The sequence below is a fragment of the Malaclemys terrapin genome, chromosome 5, assembly GCF_027887155.1.
Source record: "Malaclemys terrapin pileata isolate rMalTer1 chromosome 5, rMalTer1.hap1, whole genome shotgun sequence".
Classification (NCBI taxonomy): Eukaryota; Metazoa; Chordata; order Testudines; family Emydidae; genus Malaclemys; species Malaclemys terrapin.
Genome location: NC_071509.1, coordinates 91,397,203 through 91,412,711, shown reverse-complemented (window position 1 = coordinate 91,412,711; position 15,509 = coordinate 91,397,203). Strand labels below are relative to the sequence as shown.

General features: G+C 43.3%; 1 protein-coding gene across 3 annotated transcripts; it reads right to left on the bottom strand.

Moving 5' to 3' along the window:
- Positions 1–389: 389 nt before the first annotated feature.
- LOC128838701 (uncharacterized) lies at positions 390–15,170 on the bottom strand. 3 transcript variants are annotated; one of them, XM_054031097.1, is made up of 7 exons: positions 15,089–15,170; positions 11,470–11,736; positions 7,654–7,713; positions 6,459–6,593; positions 2,991–3,137; positions 1,385–1,445; positions 390–1,173 (listed from the first exon to the last, which is right to left on the bottom strand). In XM_054031097.1, exons 2-7 carry the CDS (start codon positions 11,632–11,634, stop codon positions 1,070–1,072), a joined length of 672 nt encoding a protein of 223 aa, XP_053887072.1. In that variant the 5' UTR covers positions 11,635–11,736; positions 15,089–15,170; the 3' UTR covers positions 390–1,069. The 3 variants fall into 3 exon arrangements, with proteins under 3 accessions (XP_053887072.1, XP_053887073.1, XP_053887074.1); XM_054031098.1 differs by lacking the exon at positions 15,089–15,170 and adding an exon at positions 14,786–15,026; XM_054031099.1 differs by lacking the exon at positions 7,654–7,713.
- Positions 15,171–15,509: the final 339 nt, after the last annotated feature.

Sequence of the window (15,509 nt, the reverse complement as noted above, 5' to 3'; positions counted from 1 at the left end):
TTGAACCAGCTTGATAGCCACTGCAACCCTTAGCACGATTATGACTTAGGTAAGTGATTGATTCTAGGATCAGACCTGTCAAATATCAACTTATGATCCAATTTTGCAGTTACAAGGCTAGTGCACTAACCCAACACCACCAGAGAGCAGAGTGATTTTTTTCTAGCCAACTCCTTAGCTGTTGCTAGTCTAAGATGTTTGGCTAGTGACTAAAACATTTATTGAAATTTGTGTTCCACACCCAGGAGTACTAACCAATGAGTACACATTGATAGGCACTTTGCATAGACACTTAGTTAAACAGGAAGTTGAAGCACTTCACAAATAGGACTGGCTGTTGTGAATAAAACTCCCATCATGTTAAGACACTAATAAGCACAAGCCAGAAATCTACTTAAAATCCTGTTTTATTAGGTGTTCATTGATAAAATATAAATACAATTTTTTTTAAACACAACTGAATCTATAGTTTGACAGGGACACTTCAAGTTTTAATACCAGATGTTTTAGCCTGTTCCCCAAGAAAGATGGAAGAAGATGGCTGAATATCCAGTGCAGTCCACAGAAGTAAAAGAAATTATGTCTAACCACAAGTTGCTCCTTCATTCTAGTAGAACTTGTTTAAAAAGGCAGAAAAATACAAGTTATATTTGAGAAAATGTAGATGCATTAACAAACATTTTAAAACAGTCAATATGATTTCACATTTGAATGCTCAAAGCTAGCACTACCAAACTGAAACTGCAAGACAAATTCCATTATCATCTAGTCTTAAAATATAGATCTCATATAAAAGCTGCAGGAGACTGGTTCACACATCCTAGAAGAGATGAGGTATTTTAATTGTGCAAGACCTAAATCAGTTAAAGACCTGTAAGATATTTTCATCCACAAGTGCGTAGACAATTGCACTGCCATCTTGGCTTAACTTTCTGTGCATTCAGTAGTTCCATGTTTAAAGAATCCATGAAAAAGTGCACAGATTTTGTTTTTAAAAGTCTTTAAAAAAAGGTAGCAAAATATAAGGTAAGTTCTCCAGTCTATTAGCATTAAAATTCTTTGTTATTCTTCAAACAAGTCTGATGTAGGGAGGTGGTTTGGATAGTTCTTCCTCTGCATCTAAGTCTTGATCTGGAAACTGCACTGGGGAATTAAAGATTCTGTTCCCATGACCTACGTGAGGGGGGAAGAGAGAGGGGAAAAAAAAGACGATAACTGAACATACTGTAGCTCCTTGGGCCAAATCCTGAGTTCCTTACTTTGTTTTCAGTCACTATCAGGATTTGGCTTGTAATACATATTCAGTAGATGATACTGTATGGAATGATCACCTTAAATCTGAATGATCTATCTAGGAGATGGAAGGGAGGAGAAAGTTACTTACTTTGCATAGTGCAAACCAGTTCAACAGTCTGCTGCGGATCCTCAGCAGGTTGTAACCATTCCTACAGATGAGATTTATATTTTATCTTTCCATTGCTAGTCAAACATGGATGTTCTTATGCAATCTTATAATCCAGTTTAGAAATTATCCTTGAAAGTAAACTTTGAATTTGTGTGAACAATAGAACCTCAGAGTTATGAACACCAGAGTTACAAACTGACCAACCACGCATCTCATTTGGAATCAGAAGGACACAAATCGGGCAGCAGCAGAGACTAAAAAAATAGCATATACACTACACTACCATGTTAAACTACTAAAAAATAAAAAAAGGAAAGTAGCCTTTTCCTTCTGCATAGCAAAGTTTCAAAGCTGTATTAAATCAACATTCAGTTGTAAACTTTTGAAAGGACAACCATAATATTTGTTCAGTTATGAACATTTCAGAGTTACCAACAACTTCCATTCCCAAGGTGTTCATAACTGAGGTTCTACTCTAGTTTATTTGAAAGGAGGTTAATTTTAATGTACTAGATTTAAATATCAGTATCGCCTTTTCTCCCAAAGGAGGGTGTAGTTTGACACGTGGAATTAAATAGTGACATTCACCACTTTTGATTTACGTGTCATTTTTGACATGCCTATATGATAGCCTGATACTTTATACAAATCCCTTTTCTTGATATGTCGTAGTCAATTTTTATGTATATTCTGATAAAATAGGGGAAAATGTGATTTTGTACAAGTTGTTTATTCAATCCACTAGAAGTCCTCCTTCCCTACACTAATTTAAAAATCAGGAAAGTGAGCTAGAAAACTGGAGTCACAATATTCAGAGAGATTTTATAATACATAGCTCAGCTTCTTAATGAAATCTGCTTGGTCAATGATAGTGTTGGTTGAATGTTTTCAAAGTTTGCAGTTTTTACACAAGAGGGACAGTTTTCCTGAAAATTACGTCTTTGTCCCTGACTGGCTCTACTGTAGTCCATGCACACAGACAAATAAGCTTAGAGAGGTATTTAAATTTAAATCTAGTACATTAAAACACAAGAAGTGTTATTGGTATGAGTTTGGGATGACACTTTACTCATAATTTATGCAGAGCATCCAAAACAAGTGCTAGTAAAACATTTACACCTCATGATGGAGTTTGTATTTGCTATAGTTTATAGGAAGTGCAGAGTTTAAAATTAAGGGGTTATTTTATCCATCAGTTGGTACTTCAATTGTATTTGTAAACCAACCTGCCCTAATACAGGCCTCAAAAGGAAGAGAGGTGATTACTAAGACACTTCAGAAACCTCTAAAATTGTTCTAAAATGCCTTTCCATATCTAGCATTACAAGTCTGATGTCTTGTGATCTACCAGGACTAGGAAAGAAGTCTTAGAGCATTAGAAAGAGGCATCCCCAGCTCAAGGTCACAAAGGGACATCTTACACTCCAAGGGTTTAAAAGAAGATATCAGACCTTCTGCCTTTCATCAGATAAGCCAGTCAGATACATAACTAATACATTTACCCTAATCCACACAGTTTTCCCTACATACCACATGTGATGCAACAGAATTAGAAACTATGTTCAAAAAGTCAACGCTTGCATACCATTCCAGTTACATTGTCATAACATGAACAATGTGGAAGACTTCGGCAGCCCATGTAAGCAATAACTAGCACAATGAAAGCACTGCAGGTAGATGCAATTAACATTGCTATGTTGGCTCCTTTGACAAGTTTATCAAGCACAAACTTCTGTAATAGAAACAAAGGAAATGTCAGATGGATCAACAATGAAGGCTTTAGCTTTACCTTAAATTCCAAAACAAGGTTTTGATTAGTGACTGAAATTCTTTATCTGTAGTGTATTTACTTTTTCCATTGTAAAAATCTTTACTACTCTTTGACATGTCAACGGGGGAAATACAATAATTGGTTTTAGTATTGATGTACTTTTAAATCAGTAACATCACTGATGTTGAGGGGAGACATTTCTCTTCTGTATTTGTGTTTTTCTTTGTACTACCCTCTGCAGAGGCAACAATTTCCTATCAATTTTGTTCTATATAGTCAAGTTTGAAATTAACAGGCATTTTGTTTAAAGTTCATTGTATTTAACACTTTGTCCTAACACAAGTGCACACCAGCATTGACTAATGTCTGCTTTGGAAATAGTTTTACTGATGCAGCAAAGGAACAGCAAAGTAAATACCAAAGGACCATCCCCTTAGATCAGTGGTCTCTAATCTTTATACTAATAGGATCACTTTTTGAATTTAAATGCAACCCAGGATCTACCTGGCCCCTTCCCTGAAACCCCACCCTGCTCACTCCATTCCTCCCCCCTCCTCACCCCTGGTCTCCATTGCTTGCGCTCTCTCTCTCTCCCCCCCAACCCACCCCCACCCTCACTCACTTTCACCGGGCTGGGGCAGGAGGCTGGGATTCGGGAGGGGGTGCAGGCTCTGTGCTGGAGCCAAGGGGTTCGGGATGTGGGAGGGGGCTCCAGGCTAAGCCTGGGGTTGAGGGGCAGGAGGGGGTGAGGGGTGCAAGCTCGGGGGGGGGAGAGTTTGGGTGCAGGAGAGGGCTCCAGGCTGGGGCAGAGTGTTGGGGGTGCAGAAGCGGGTGCTGGCTCTGGGAAGGAGTTTGGGTGTAGGGGGGAACATTTGGGCTGGGGGAGAGTGTTGGGGTGCAGGAGGGGGTACAGGGTGCTGGCTCGGGGGGGTGTCAGGGCTGGGGCAGGGGATACAGGGTGCAGCAGGGGATATGGGGTGCTGGCTCTAGGAGGGGGCTCAAGTGTGGGCTCCTACCAGGTGGCACTTACCCAGCAGTTCCTGGCCAGCGGTGCAGTGGGACTGCTACTAAGGCAGGCTTCTTGCCTGCCCTGGCCCCACACCGTTCCGAGTAGGGACCCAAACGCCCCAGTGGCCTGGGGTGCACATGGCTCTGCAAGCTGCTCCTGCCTGAAAGCACCACCCCTACAGCACCCATTGGCCACAGTTCCCTGTTCCCAGCCAATGGGAGCTGTCGGGGGGGATGGTGCTTGCAGGCAGAAGCAGCATGCAGAGACCTCTGCCCCCCACCCCAACCTCCGGGGCCATGCTGGCCGCTTCCGGGAGTGGCATGGGGCCGGGCAGGCAGGGAGCCTGCCTTAGTGGCAGCCCTACTGCACCACTGGAGATCACAAATGACTTGGAGAGTCTCCAGTGTTGACCGGTTGGTGACAACTGCCTTAGAATCATCTTCGTCTACAGTGAGACACATCACACCTAAGTGGCATGACATCAGAAAGTTGGCCTGCAGTGCATGGGTGTATTTGCATTTTTTCATAAATATATTAATCCCAAAAAGCTATTATTGGTACCAAAAGGATTTTGTATCAAGAGACCAGATATCAGCAGAAAATTTGCAAAAGCAAGTATCTAAATGTCAGCACCGAAATCTAGGTCTAGGTACCTAAGTGGCCTGATAATTCAGAAGACACAGCCTATTGCTTCTACAGCCTTACATCCAAGACCACAAAGCATTTCAGAGAGATGGGTAAATTTTCTTTACACTTTACCCACCTTTTACAAATGTGCAAACTGAGGTGCAGAGAGGTTAAGTGACTTGCCCAGAGTCATACTGCAAGCTTTGATGGAATTGGGACTCAAGCCCCTAGACCATAGGCGCTGACTCCGTGGGTGCTCTGGGGCTGGAAAAAATTGATGGGTGCTCTGCATCCACCAGCAGCCAAGCTCCCCACCCCGCCCCAGTTCCCCACCCCGCCCCAGTTCACCTCCACCTTCTCCCATGAGCGCGCCACGTCCCCATTTCTCCTCCCAGTGCTTGCCGCTGCATAACAAGCTCTGGGAGGGAGTGGGAACACTGTGCTTAGGGGAGGAGGCAGGGAAGAGGCGGGGCAGGGATTTGGGGAAGAAGTCCAATAGGGGCAGGGAGGGGGCGGAGGATTTGGGACAGGGACTTTGGGGAAGGGATTGGAATGGATGTGGGGAGGGGTGGAGTCGGGGTGGGGCTGGGGGCGGGGTTGAGCACCCCCAGCAACAGGAGAAGTTGGCGCTGATGCCCTAGACCAGTGCTTCTCAAAGCCGGTCCGCTGCTTGTTCCGTTGCGGGAAGCGGCGCGGGCCGAGGGATGTGCTGGCCGCCCTTCCCGCAGCCCCCATTGCCCTGGAGCGGCGAACCGCAGCCAGTGGGAGCCGCGATCGGCCGAACCTGCGGACGCGGCAGGTAAACAAACCAGCCCGGCCCGCCACAGTCTTTCCCTGAATAAGCGGCAGCCCGACTTTGAGAAGCACTGCCCTAGACTACACTGCAGTTTAGTGAAGATGCTGAGTTATCTTGTAATTTGTTTTATAATAATAAGCCAATGGCTTCCCTTCCTATACCATTCAAAGATATTAGTAGTTTGAACTTGGGACAGATATTCTAATTTCTCAGTACTTCCTAGTACTAGCACAATGGGCCTCAATCTTGGTTGGTGTTCCTATGTGTCTCCATAATCCACTACAATTGTATGAATGGATTCTGTGGCCCAGAGGGCAACAGGTTTTAGATCAAATCAAGTTAGAATGTTGACGGTTTTGATCTTAACTGTTCCTGTTCTCCTAAACTCAATTTCATATCAAGGACTATCGGTACCAACTCTCCAGTCATATAGGCTACATGCTGTAATAGCCACCAAGTACTCCCATCTCATGGGGAACATCTCCAAAGCATTTATGTTCTACAAGGCAAGAACCCAGATCTTTACCACTGAATGTTCTCTCTATGGGGAAGACCCCATGTTCCTAACATATTTTGACCACTGGGTTCCTTGCTATTGATGTCTCCTAGGATAGAAGTTCAGTATCCTAAGAATTTCCACATCAGAGAAAGCCAGTGGTCCATCTAGTTCTGCATTCTCTCTTGGACAATAGCAAGTACCAGGAGAAGAGCTGCCTGCATTCAGCAATAATAAACTAATTTTAGAATTGTTGGTATATGCCTAGTTTGCACATACTAAAAGGAACTGTGAAGTCTGGATTGCATTCCTACAAAAGGAAGTGCAATTCTATCACAAAATACTGCCACTTACCGTATGAATAACATGAACTGGCTCATGTGTGAACATCTCATCTTCTTCACCATAGCTTAAAGTTAAGGAAGCATAGACAACTACAATGATGGTGGCAAAACAAGAAAATATAGAAGCTACTATCATTGCATTCACCTGCATAGGGAAAAATTCAAGGCAAATATGGGGTGAGGACAGGAAAAGTTAGTGCATTGTCTATTTTTCCTTCAAAATTAATAAGCCACTCTGAAAGATATTAATTAAACCTGAACAATTTCAAATGTTCTGACCACCACCCATAATACTGCAGTGATTGTATTCTGTTGAGTGCATCAAGAGCTCCCCACAATACTCATTACTATGTTTACCAGCTGTTTTTTTCTCCCCTCTTAAGGGATCCACAATTCAGGAATCCCTTGTCTGATTCACTTCCTTTTATGGGGGGGGGGGGGGAAGGGGGAGTCTCTCTCGCCCTCCAGATCTAACTTTCCAATTTTGAGTCTTTGATATTAAGAGGGGCAAAAATCAGGATCATAATAGAAAATCATTTTCAGCAGCTCCTAAAGCTTTATAGTGATAGATTGGTAACAAAGGACAGTAGCAAGAAGAATTATGAAACCATGGTCAAGTTCAACAAGTGTCTCCAAGCCACTACCACCCCTATATTATATATGCCCTATAATCTCAAATCTTGACCACAGAGATGTATGTTTGTTAAAGCAATTAGATTAAGTAAAACCCTTTTAGGTCTTTTAGCAGTTCACTCATTTACAAATAAGAACATATCCTTTTGGAGTTTAGCTGGCCAGAAAGTCAAGAAGCAAGCTCTTTACACATTCCATTTTAATTCGTATCGTACTATATAGTCCAGAAAAACAGATGAAATTTGTGAAAATATTTCTCTAGTACATTCAAAAGCAACGGCTAGAAAATACAGAGCTTGAAGGAATCTAAAACCAGTTAATGGGGCGGGGGGGGGGCGGAAAATCACATGTTCTGGAGTAACTGATCAGCAAATGCTGCCAGAATTTTTAATTTTTCTACAGAATTTAATACTGCTACACAGAACTCAGAGTGAGGATCTTGCAGCAGGATTTAGAACTAAGTGCATAAAGTAAACCAGGCCACTACCAACTTAATGTTGCTTACAAAAGATGTATCTTGTCACTCCTTCACCTACCCCTTTAAAAAAAAAAAAAAAATTCTACAAACTTACAAGAACTGGATTTTTTTTCTGGGAAGAAAATAAAGCCAGAACTCCAGGAACACCCATGACCTGCATGTTAAAAATAAACAGATAATTTTGCAACTGGAAAGAAAGCGTGCTAACAAGTTATGCTACTATATTGGGTATGAAAAGTTTCAGAAAAATATATTCCATAAGGAGCCATTTTAAATTATAAGCACTCACAAAAAGTTCATAGTTACCACACAGAACTAGGACGTTTGCACCCCACTTGATAATAAGAATGAGCCTATGAAGAGAGCAGACATTTTATGCCACAATAACTGACGTACTTCAACTTTCTTGGTTTTAATGGTGCAGATCCTGGAATTTAAGGAATGGTATTCTGTCACTTCTTTAGAAAATGAAACATTCTGCTAGTGAAAGTTAGTGTCAAATTAGCAGTTATTCCAGCCTTGCTTTATAAATTTGGAATCAGATTTCACATTTCAGCAGTGTTACATTTCCGCTAGTGTGAAAGTGTGTAACTAGCACATAATATTCCAGGGAATTAAGGGCCATTTGCATTAACTGATACCTCTCTTTAGTATATAACCTACTGTGTAGGAAAATTTATCACCACATGTGTCGGCACATTTATAAATTATATAGTAGTTTAAATTCCATCAACCTTTATAGCATATGCTGAAGGTATTACGGAGAGACTGCGCTCCATTACCACAAGTTTTGATGCTCTCCCTAACTTTGCCAATGCTCAGCCAATCCACCTGAAATATCCCATGAATGCTCCTGTGATGAGAATGTGTATAGTGGGCTGAGGGAGAGGCATATGAATCGGGAAGGCATTTATCAAAGTAGTATTTTGCCATTTTAATACTGGTTTGTCATTGACATGTCATTTTAAGTGTCTTAGCTGAGAAACTCCAAACTTGGTTTCTTTAACTGGACTCAGTGAGGACTGGTTCCTCTGACCATTTTTGGTTAAGCCTGTTGGCTATTTGAGTTATTCAAGCTGATTTTGTAGACCTAGAGTCAGTGTCTGCAACAGACTATTCATAGCTTAAGGCCTGCCACTACCTACCTACCATGGTATCTGGAATTCCTGTTTTCTAAAGCTCATTCCATGCTGCAGCCTTGTTTGGCTTAAGTTCGGGAAATTAGGACATTTTCTGTCATTTATGTAAATATGGTAACATCAATCAAAAATGCAAATCAGGGTATTAAGTTACTTTCTAAAATCTCCAGTTTTCTGAACTTCCAGTCTTTAACAGCAAGCCAGTGCCAGCACTGGAACCCAGATCTTCTGATTTCTAGTTACATTGTACTTCAGTGTCAATCACTGTGACCCTGACAGGGCAAACAGATGATGATTGCAAGCACAGACCTGCTGAAGTCACTGATGACATCAGAGCAAGGCTGTATTCTGGCAATCCCAGTTTGGAGGGGCAGAGACCAAACAATTCTACTACCATTCATAGTGTCCCAGAGACCAAGCCCAAAGCGGTGCACTCTGGTAAGAGTGACAAAGATGAGGATGGGGCAGAGTATTGGACTGCTAGGGCTGAGGTAAAGGTCGCAAGCCTCTTGCTTCAGGACTTAAGCCAGTCTAATTAGTAGAGATCAGGATGAGACCTAATTTGTGGGGTGATTATCTTACCGCTAAGTTCTTACACCTTCCTTTGAATCATCTGATGTTGGCCACTGTCAGCGACAGGATTCCAGACTAGATGGGCCAGTCTGATATGGTATTGCAACTCCTGTATTGACAACACCAAAACAGCTTTGAAGCTGCGCAATAGTCAATAACACATGTCAAGGTACCAGTGAGCTACTAAAAAGTTGCTTATTCCAACACACATTAGTAGTTCCCTGCTCCTTTTTTGAAAGGAAAGAAGCTATTACTCAGAGGGTAGGTATGAGTCCAGGATGAAAGAGGACGCTTTGGGTCAGCAGCTTCTCCAGTAAATTGGCTGGAGTACATGGACAGTGAGGAGGGGAGATCTGGGGACATGTAAGGAACAGGGGGAAAACTAATACGTTTTCTACTTTTAATATTTTGTTTGTATTTTTAGGCACTATGTAACAAAAACATTCCCCTAATAAAGCTTTATTAAATTTGAACTGATGTTGTCAATGTGTGCCAGTAACTTAAAGGATAAAAATCTTAATATAAAAGGTGCCGTAAAAATAATCTGGTGGAAATCAAATAACTCACAATAAGGTTATATTTACCCTCAAACACTGGAAAGCATGGAAATAAAGAGTTTGCATCCCCCAAATGTACCTTATATGGTGGCTGCACAAGATGGCAGGAATGAAAGTACAGAGTTAAAGTCGTTTGTGGTACCCTAGTGCAGTGGTTTTCAAACTTTTTTCTGGTGACCCAGTTGAAGAAAATTGTTGATGCCTGTAACCCAATGGAGCTGGGGATAAGGGGTTTGGGGTGTGGGAGGGGGCTCTGGACTGGAGCAAGGGGTTGGGGTGCGGGAGGAGGTCAGGGCTCTGGGCTGGGGTGCAGGCTCTGGGCTGGGGATGAGGGGTTTGGGATGCAGGAGGGCTCAGAGTGGCTCAGGGCTGTGGCAGGGGGTTGGGGTGCGGGAGGGAGTTTGGGGTGCAGGAAGGGGCTCCAGGTTTGGGGGGGCTCAGGGCTGGGGATGGGAGTACAGGGCACAGCGCAGTGTTGGAACAGGTAGGAACTAGCCTGCCTTAGCCGGGAAGCACTGCCAACAGGACTTTTAACAGCCCCGTCGGCGGTGCTGACCAGAGCTGCCGCAACCCAGTGCCTTACATTCCACAACCCAGTATTGGGTTGCAACCCATAGTTTGAAAAATCACGGCTCTAGTGTACCTTTTGAGGAAAGCTTTCTGGCTTCCATTCCCATTCCCATCCCCCTCCACATCACCACTCCTGCCCCCAACCTTAAACCCATATTAAAAGATGTGCCTCTGAGTTATCTACACTTCTAGGATGAAATCCTGGCCACACTGCAGGCAATGGAAGCTTTGATAATTATTTAAATGGGGGCCAGGATTGTACCCCCAGGGTACAGTTTATTTAAAAAGTTTTACACAAGTTGCACTTCGTTATCTAGTCAGAGCAGGTTGTCAGGTTACTAGAGAACTATTCTTCGAAAGCAGTAGACAGACAGACAACCCAAGAAGGCACCACCCCTGTGCAGCAATGACACCTGATCATATTATGCTGTAGCAATAGTATGTTACTTTTGAATAGTAGGAATATTTTCATATGGGAAACCTTATGAATCTGAGCTGCTCAGAACACCTATAAAGCTTTGATGCAGTTATTAAGCTTTCATCCCTAACATCAATGAAGCAGGGCAGTGCTGCCCCTAATGATGAAGTTAAAACCAATTAGGGTGGTGTTGTACTCTTACTACAATTCATTCTCAGTGAAAAGTTCAGCTATGTTATGTGGGCACCTCGTCGATCTTATGAAATGAAGGGGTCCTCTGTATTCCACCACTACACTGAAGCTCAATACAGCCATTAGCTTTATACATTTTTCTTTTGGTCGCAACTTTTAAAATGGCAACTCTCCACAGCCTCATTTTTTAAATCCTCCCGTGCCTGATGAAATAAAAACTGAATTACAGTTTGTCTTGTTATTCTAGTCCCTGCTGAAGGTTTTCCCCGCTCACCTCGCAATATTCCCAAATCTTTTCCCAGTACCTCCCCACTCTTGTGCTTTCAGAGCAGTGGACAAATACCAGATTCCAAGAGAGGTGCTGGAGAAGAGTCAGGAAGTTCTCCCAGAAGGAGCCAACATCTGAACTATAACCCCCCCAATAGGATAAGTAAACAGAAAAATAAGATATGCAACTTTACCATTCCAGCCCAGATGGGTGCTCTGCTTTTACTCAGTGCTGATTCTGTTCTGAAGGTGCCATCCATTAATCCACTGATGACACACACTGCAGCACAGGCTATCTGCAAGAACCCCAGCACAACCATACTTTTCTGGTTAAAGATGAAATATCTGTAGCGATCCATTACAATGAATCCACACGTGAACCTGTGCGCGCACACACTCCGTGTGATCTTAGGAAGAAGCACAAGGATCCTTCAGGAAGAGAGTCAGCCTAACTGTTGTCCCTAAACAGAAGGAAGAAGGTGCAAGAGGATTAGCACTTCAACAAGCATCATCTGACAAATTGTTGACATACCTTGCCATTAATAGCATGAGGATCTGCTATAGCAGGACAGCGTCAAACATTTGCCATGTACATGGAATTTATCTTTTTATGGTTGCCAGAAGATGTGGGGAAAAATACAAGAATGAGAAAAGTAATTCACGCACCACAAAAGCTTTGTTTTTAAATGCATGCATTAAGGTGTTTCTGGATATAGAGAATTACCTAGACAGGTAAATCTTACTTACAACCTCTGCTGCCATTTTTTTCCCCTTTAAAATTATCATAGACAACCAGTAGTACATGTAAGATCCAGTTTATTCTTAAGCTTTGTTTAGAAGCCAGGTTTTGGTTCCCTTTCAGCAATGACTTGAGTGTTCATTCCTTGGACCAAGAATCAGGGATTATACTGCTCTAGTGTATAAAAGAAAAGAAAACTGCTAATAACTTTGCTATAACAAGATGCAGATTGTAGCATGTTTTCAACATATTCTAAATGTATTGTCTCCATGTTAAAAAACTGTTGCCACTGATGTTACAATACTATCCTACTATATCATTAAGCAATACTTAATACATTTAAAATGACAGGATTCCAGCTAGTTCATCACCTCCACAAGTCCAGGGTTTAATCTACTACTGTCCTGTCCTGACCTCACTACAATTAAATGACATTAAGGAAGCTAAACATTTAAAGAAGTTTAGATTCCTAGTATGAATACACACAATATTAATGACATTTCAGCCTGCCAGCTTGCTGTACAATAATGTTAGTTGACCTTCCTAGTCAACCCCAAAATACACATACGCACCAAACAAACAAACAAAGAACAGCTTCACAGGAGTTCTCAAACTTTATGGTCCGCATTTTCACAGAGGGTCTTATGAACTTCCTGTTCACAATTATGCAGACTACACCCCATTCCTCTGACAACTACAGCAATTACTTATGTGGATATTTAACATTAAGAAAGTAAGTGCTTTAGCCATCTTAACTCAATTCTGTAACTGAAAACACAGAGCTGCCTCACGTGATCAGCCTGCGCTCTACTCACAACCGGCAAATACTCTGTAGACCACAGTTCAGGAACTTTATTTCTGTAAGTCTTTGTTTTAGCTCAATACTTCCAAACCAGGAAATAAACAGGGACATTTGTCTGATCACATGCATATATGTTCACCAGCTATCATAATGAAACCTACAGTAAAGACCCTCTCCAGTAGCAATCCCCTCCTAACAGTTCTACAGTGCCTACTTTAAACAAGGTTTCCAGTACAGTTTTAGTTTGACCTTCAGAATCCACTACAACTAGACAACTAAATTTTGCTCATTCTGAGAGCGTCAGGAATATTATTAACAGATTTATTTGGGCATAAGCTTTCGTGAGTTAAAACCTCACTAACTCACGAAAGCTTATGCCCAAATAAATCTGTTAGTCTTTAAGGTGCCACCAGACTCCTTGTTGTTTTTGTAGATACAGACTAACACGGCTACCCCCTGATACTTGACAGGAATATTATTGTGCTACTGTGAGAGAAGCTGCAAATGAAACTGGTGTGTTGCTTACTTTGTAATTTTCAGCTCAATCAGCATGACAAAGTTACCATTTTTAAATCTAAAAGGTGTTAGTAACATAAATAAGGACTTTTTTAAACCTAAGTTTAAACCCAAGGACATTCCTTTAAGGGAAAGTCACTGTTGAATGGTACAAACTATCCTTGTCCCCAACACAAAGAGTCAGGCACATGGCTCAACATTTCCAGTCGACACTAATCTAGGAATGGAACTGGTGAGAGACAGTGGATTCTCCCACAGTACAAAATATTATTGGGCCGGACTTATTCTCCCTTCAGCACCAGTTGTGTGTGGTAAGGCATGTGATGATTTAATTTTGAAGAGGATCTTAAAATGGTGGTACTCATACCAAACTGTTATCAAGAATATAGTACTGGTATTTGGGGCATTTAATGTCATGTTAAAAGAACAGTCAAAATTTAACTTGGGAAAAAAGTTTTTTGTTTTTTTTTAACATACATCTTTAAACAAAACTTTTTAGCCAATCAGTAGTGATGCTGAATTGCTTCACCTTACAGGTTTGATCCCCCCCCCCCCGTAGTTTAATTTATATATATAAAGTCAACAACAAAAAAGAAATTCAAAGGCTCACAACCTTTTTAACATACCTTGTTGTGTCCGGTGGCACCTTAAAGGCTAACAGATGCAACAGAAGTGAGGTTTTTTTACCCACAAAAGCTTATGCCCAAATAAATCTGTTAGTCTTTAAGGTGCCACCGGACTCCTTGCTGTGATTTTTAAGGCCCGGGTATGCCTAGACAACGAATTAAATCAGCTGTCCACTATGTTTTCTGGCTCTTGTGTAGAAAAGCTTTACTTCCAGAAGAGATGACAGGTTTCAGAGTGGTAGCCGTGTTAGTCTGTATCAGCAAAAAGAACGAGGAGTATGGAAGGGTCACACCCACACAAACAAAATGTTTGTCTGGAGTTTACTTAACTCAGACTAAGGCAGCCTAGCCAACATATGCTATACCTTATTATACTGAAAGTCTGTTACTCTCACAGAAGTCTTAAAGCCTCGTCCTAAGGAAAGGCTTCAAGGAAAAAGAACCCAGAAGGGCTGGAAAGGTGACTCAAGTTCTTCCTATTGTAGCAGAGTTCTCTCTTTTAAAGACACTCTTGTCTTAACTTCAACGTTAAGGAGAAGAGCCGCTGGGTGAGCATACAGAGATGCAATAGCGTTAAAACCATGCTGGATTTGGGTACTTTCTGGACTAGCACTGTGCCAGGAAAGAAAGAAAAAATGGCACTGTTGATCATCAAAGGATCTAACAATGGGCTGGAGAATGGTGCCCCGCACCCTCGGAACGGTAATGAATTATTTTGCCCTTTTCTGTAAGCAAGCCCTCCGCGTGGCAGCCCGCCCCGACCCCTGCCCGAGTCTGTGCAGGTTAGTCTTAGCTCAAGCAATGGACTTTGCATCGGAATCACTCACCCACACCCCGTTCACCTGCCCCGGGGAAGCGAAGGGGCCGAAGCGGAGCGTTGGACTGACAGCCCCAGACAGCAAAAGCCCGTCGGGGCCCAAGTAAGCTGGGGGAGGGGAGAGAAGCGCGCGGGGAGCCACCCGAGCCCTACGGCGCCTTGCAGCTGGCCCGGTGCGCGCCCGGAAAGGCAGGTGGGAGCGAGCCCCAGCCCGGCAGGCTCGTGGGCCCCCTGCTAGCCCGAGCCCCGGAGAGCCCCCAGCAGAGCGGGCAGCCGAAGCGAAGGGCGCCGCCGGCAGGGGAAACGAACTCACCTGCTCAGACAGCAGCGCCCCAGCCGCTTCCTCCGCACAGCGGGAAGCCCCGGGCGGGCGCACCTGGGCAGGTGAGTCACCGCGGCTGCTCAGTGACTCCCATTCAGCGCCTGCTCCTGCCGGGGGGGCCGCCCTCGCCTCTGGCTTTAACCCCTGCAGTGCCGCCGCCAGCAGCCACGGGCCGGTTTGCAAAGGCGCCCGCTCCTGCCCCTGCCAGCGCCGCTCGGCGGCGCAGAGTCGGACCCGGGAGTCAGCCATGCCAACAACCCCCAGAGCCCTGCCCTGGGCGGTGCTCACCAGGCAATGGATTGATAACTGCGATCTGACTAGTGCGGAGCTGCAAAGACTGTTGGCCAAGCAATATGGAGAGCAGCGCTGTTCATGTAACCAGCTTCAACAGGCCAGGCTGCCGTTCCAGCAC

Bases quoted from the DNA above. Each gene is read 5' to 3' on its own strand.
- LOC128838701 (XM_054031097.1), bottom strand. From the start codon at position 11,634: ATGGATCGCTACAGATATTTCATCTTTAACCAGAAAAGTATGGTTGTG. The intron at 7,714-11,469 runs GTAAAGTTGCAT...TTTAACATGCAG, and splicing joins CACCCATCTGGGCTGGAATG to GTCATGGGTGTTCCTGGAGT. The intron at 1,446-2,990 runs GTATGCAAGCGT...TCTCATCTGTAG, and splicing joins ATGACAATGTAACTGGAATG to GAATGGTTACAACCTGCTGA.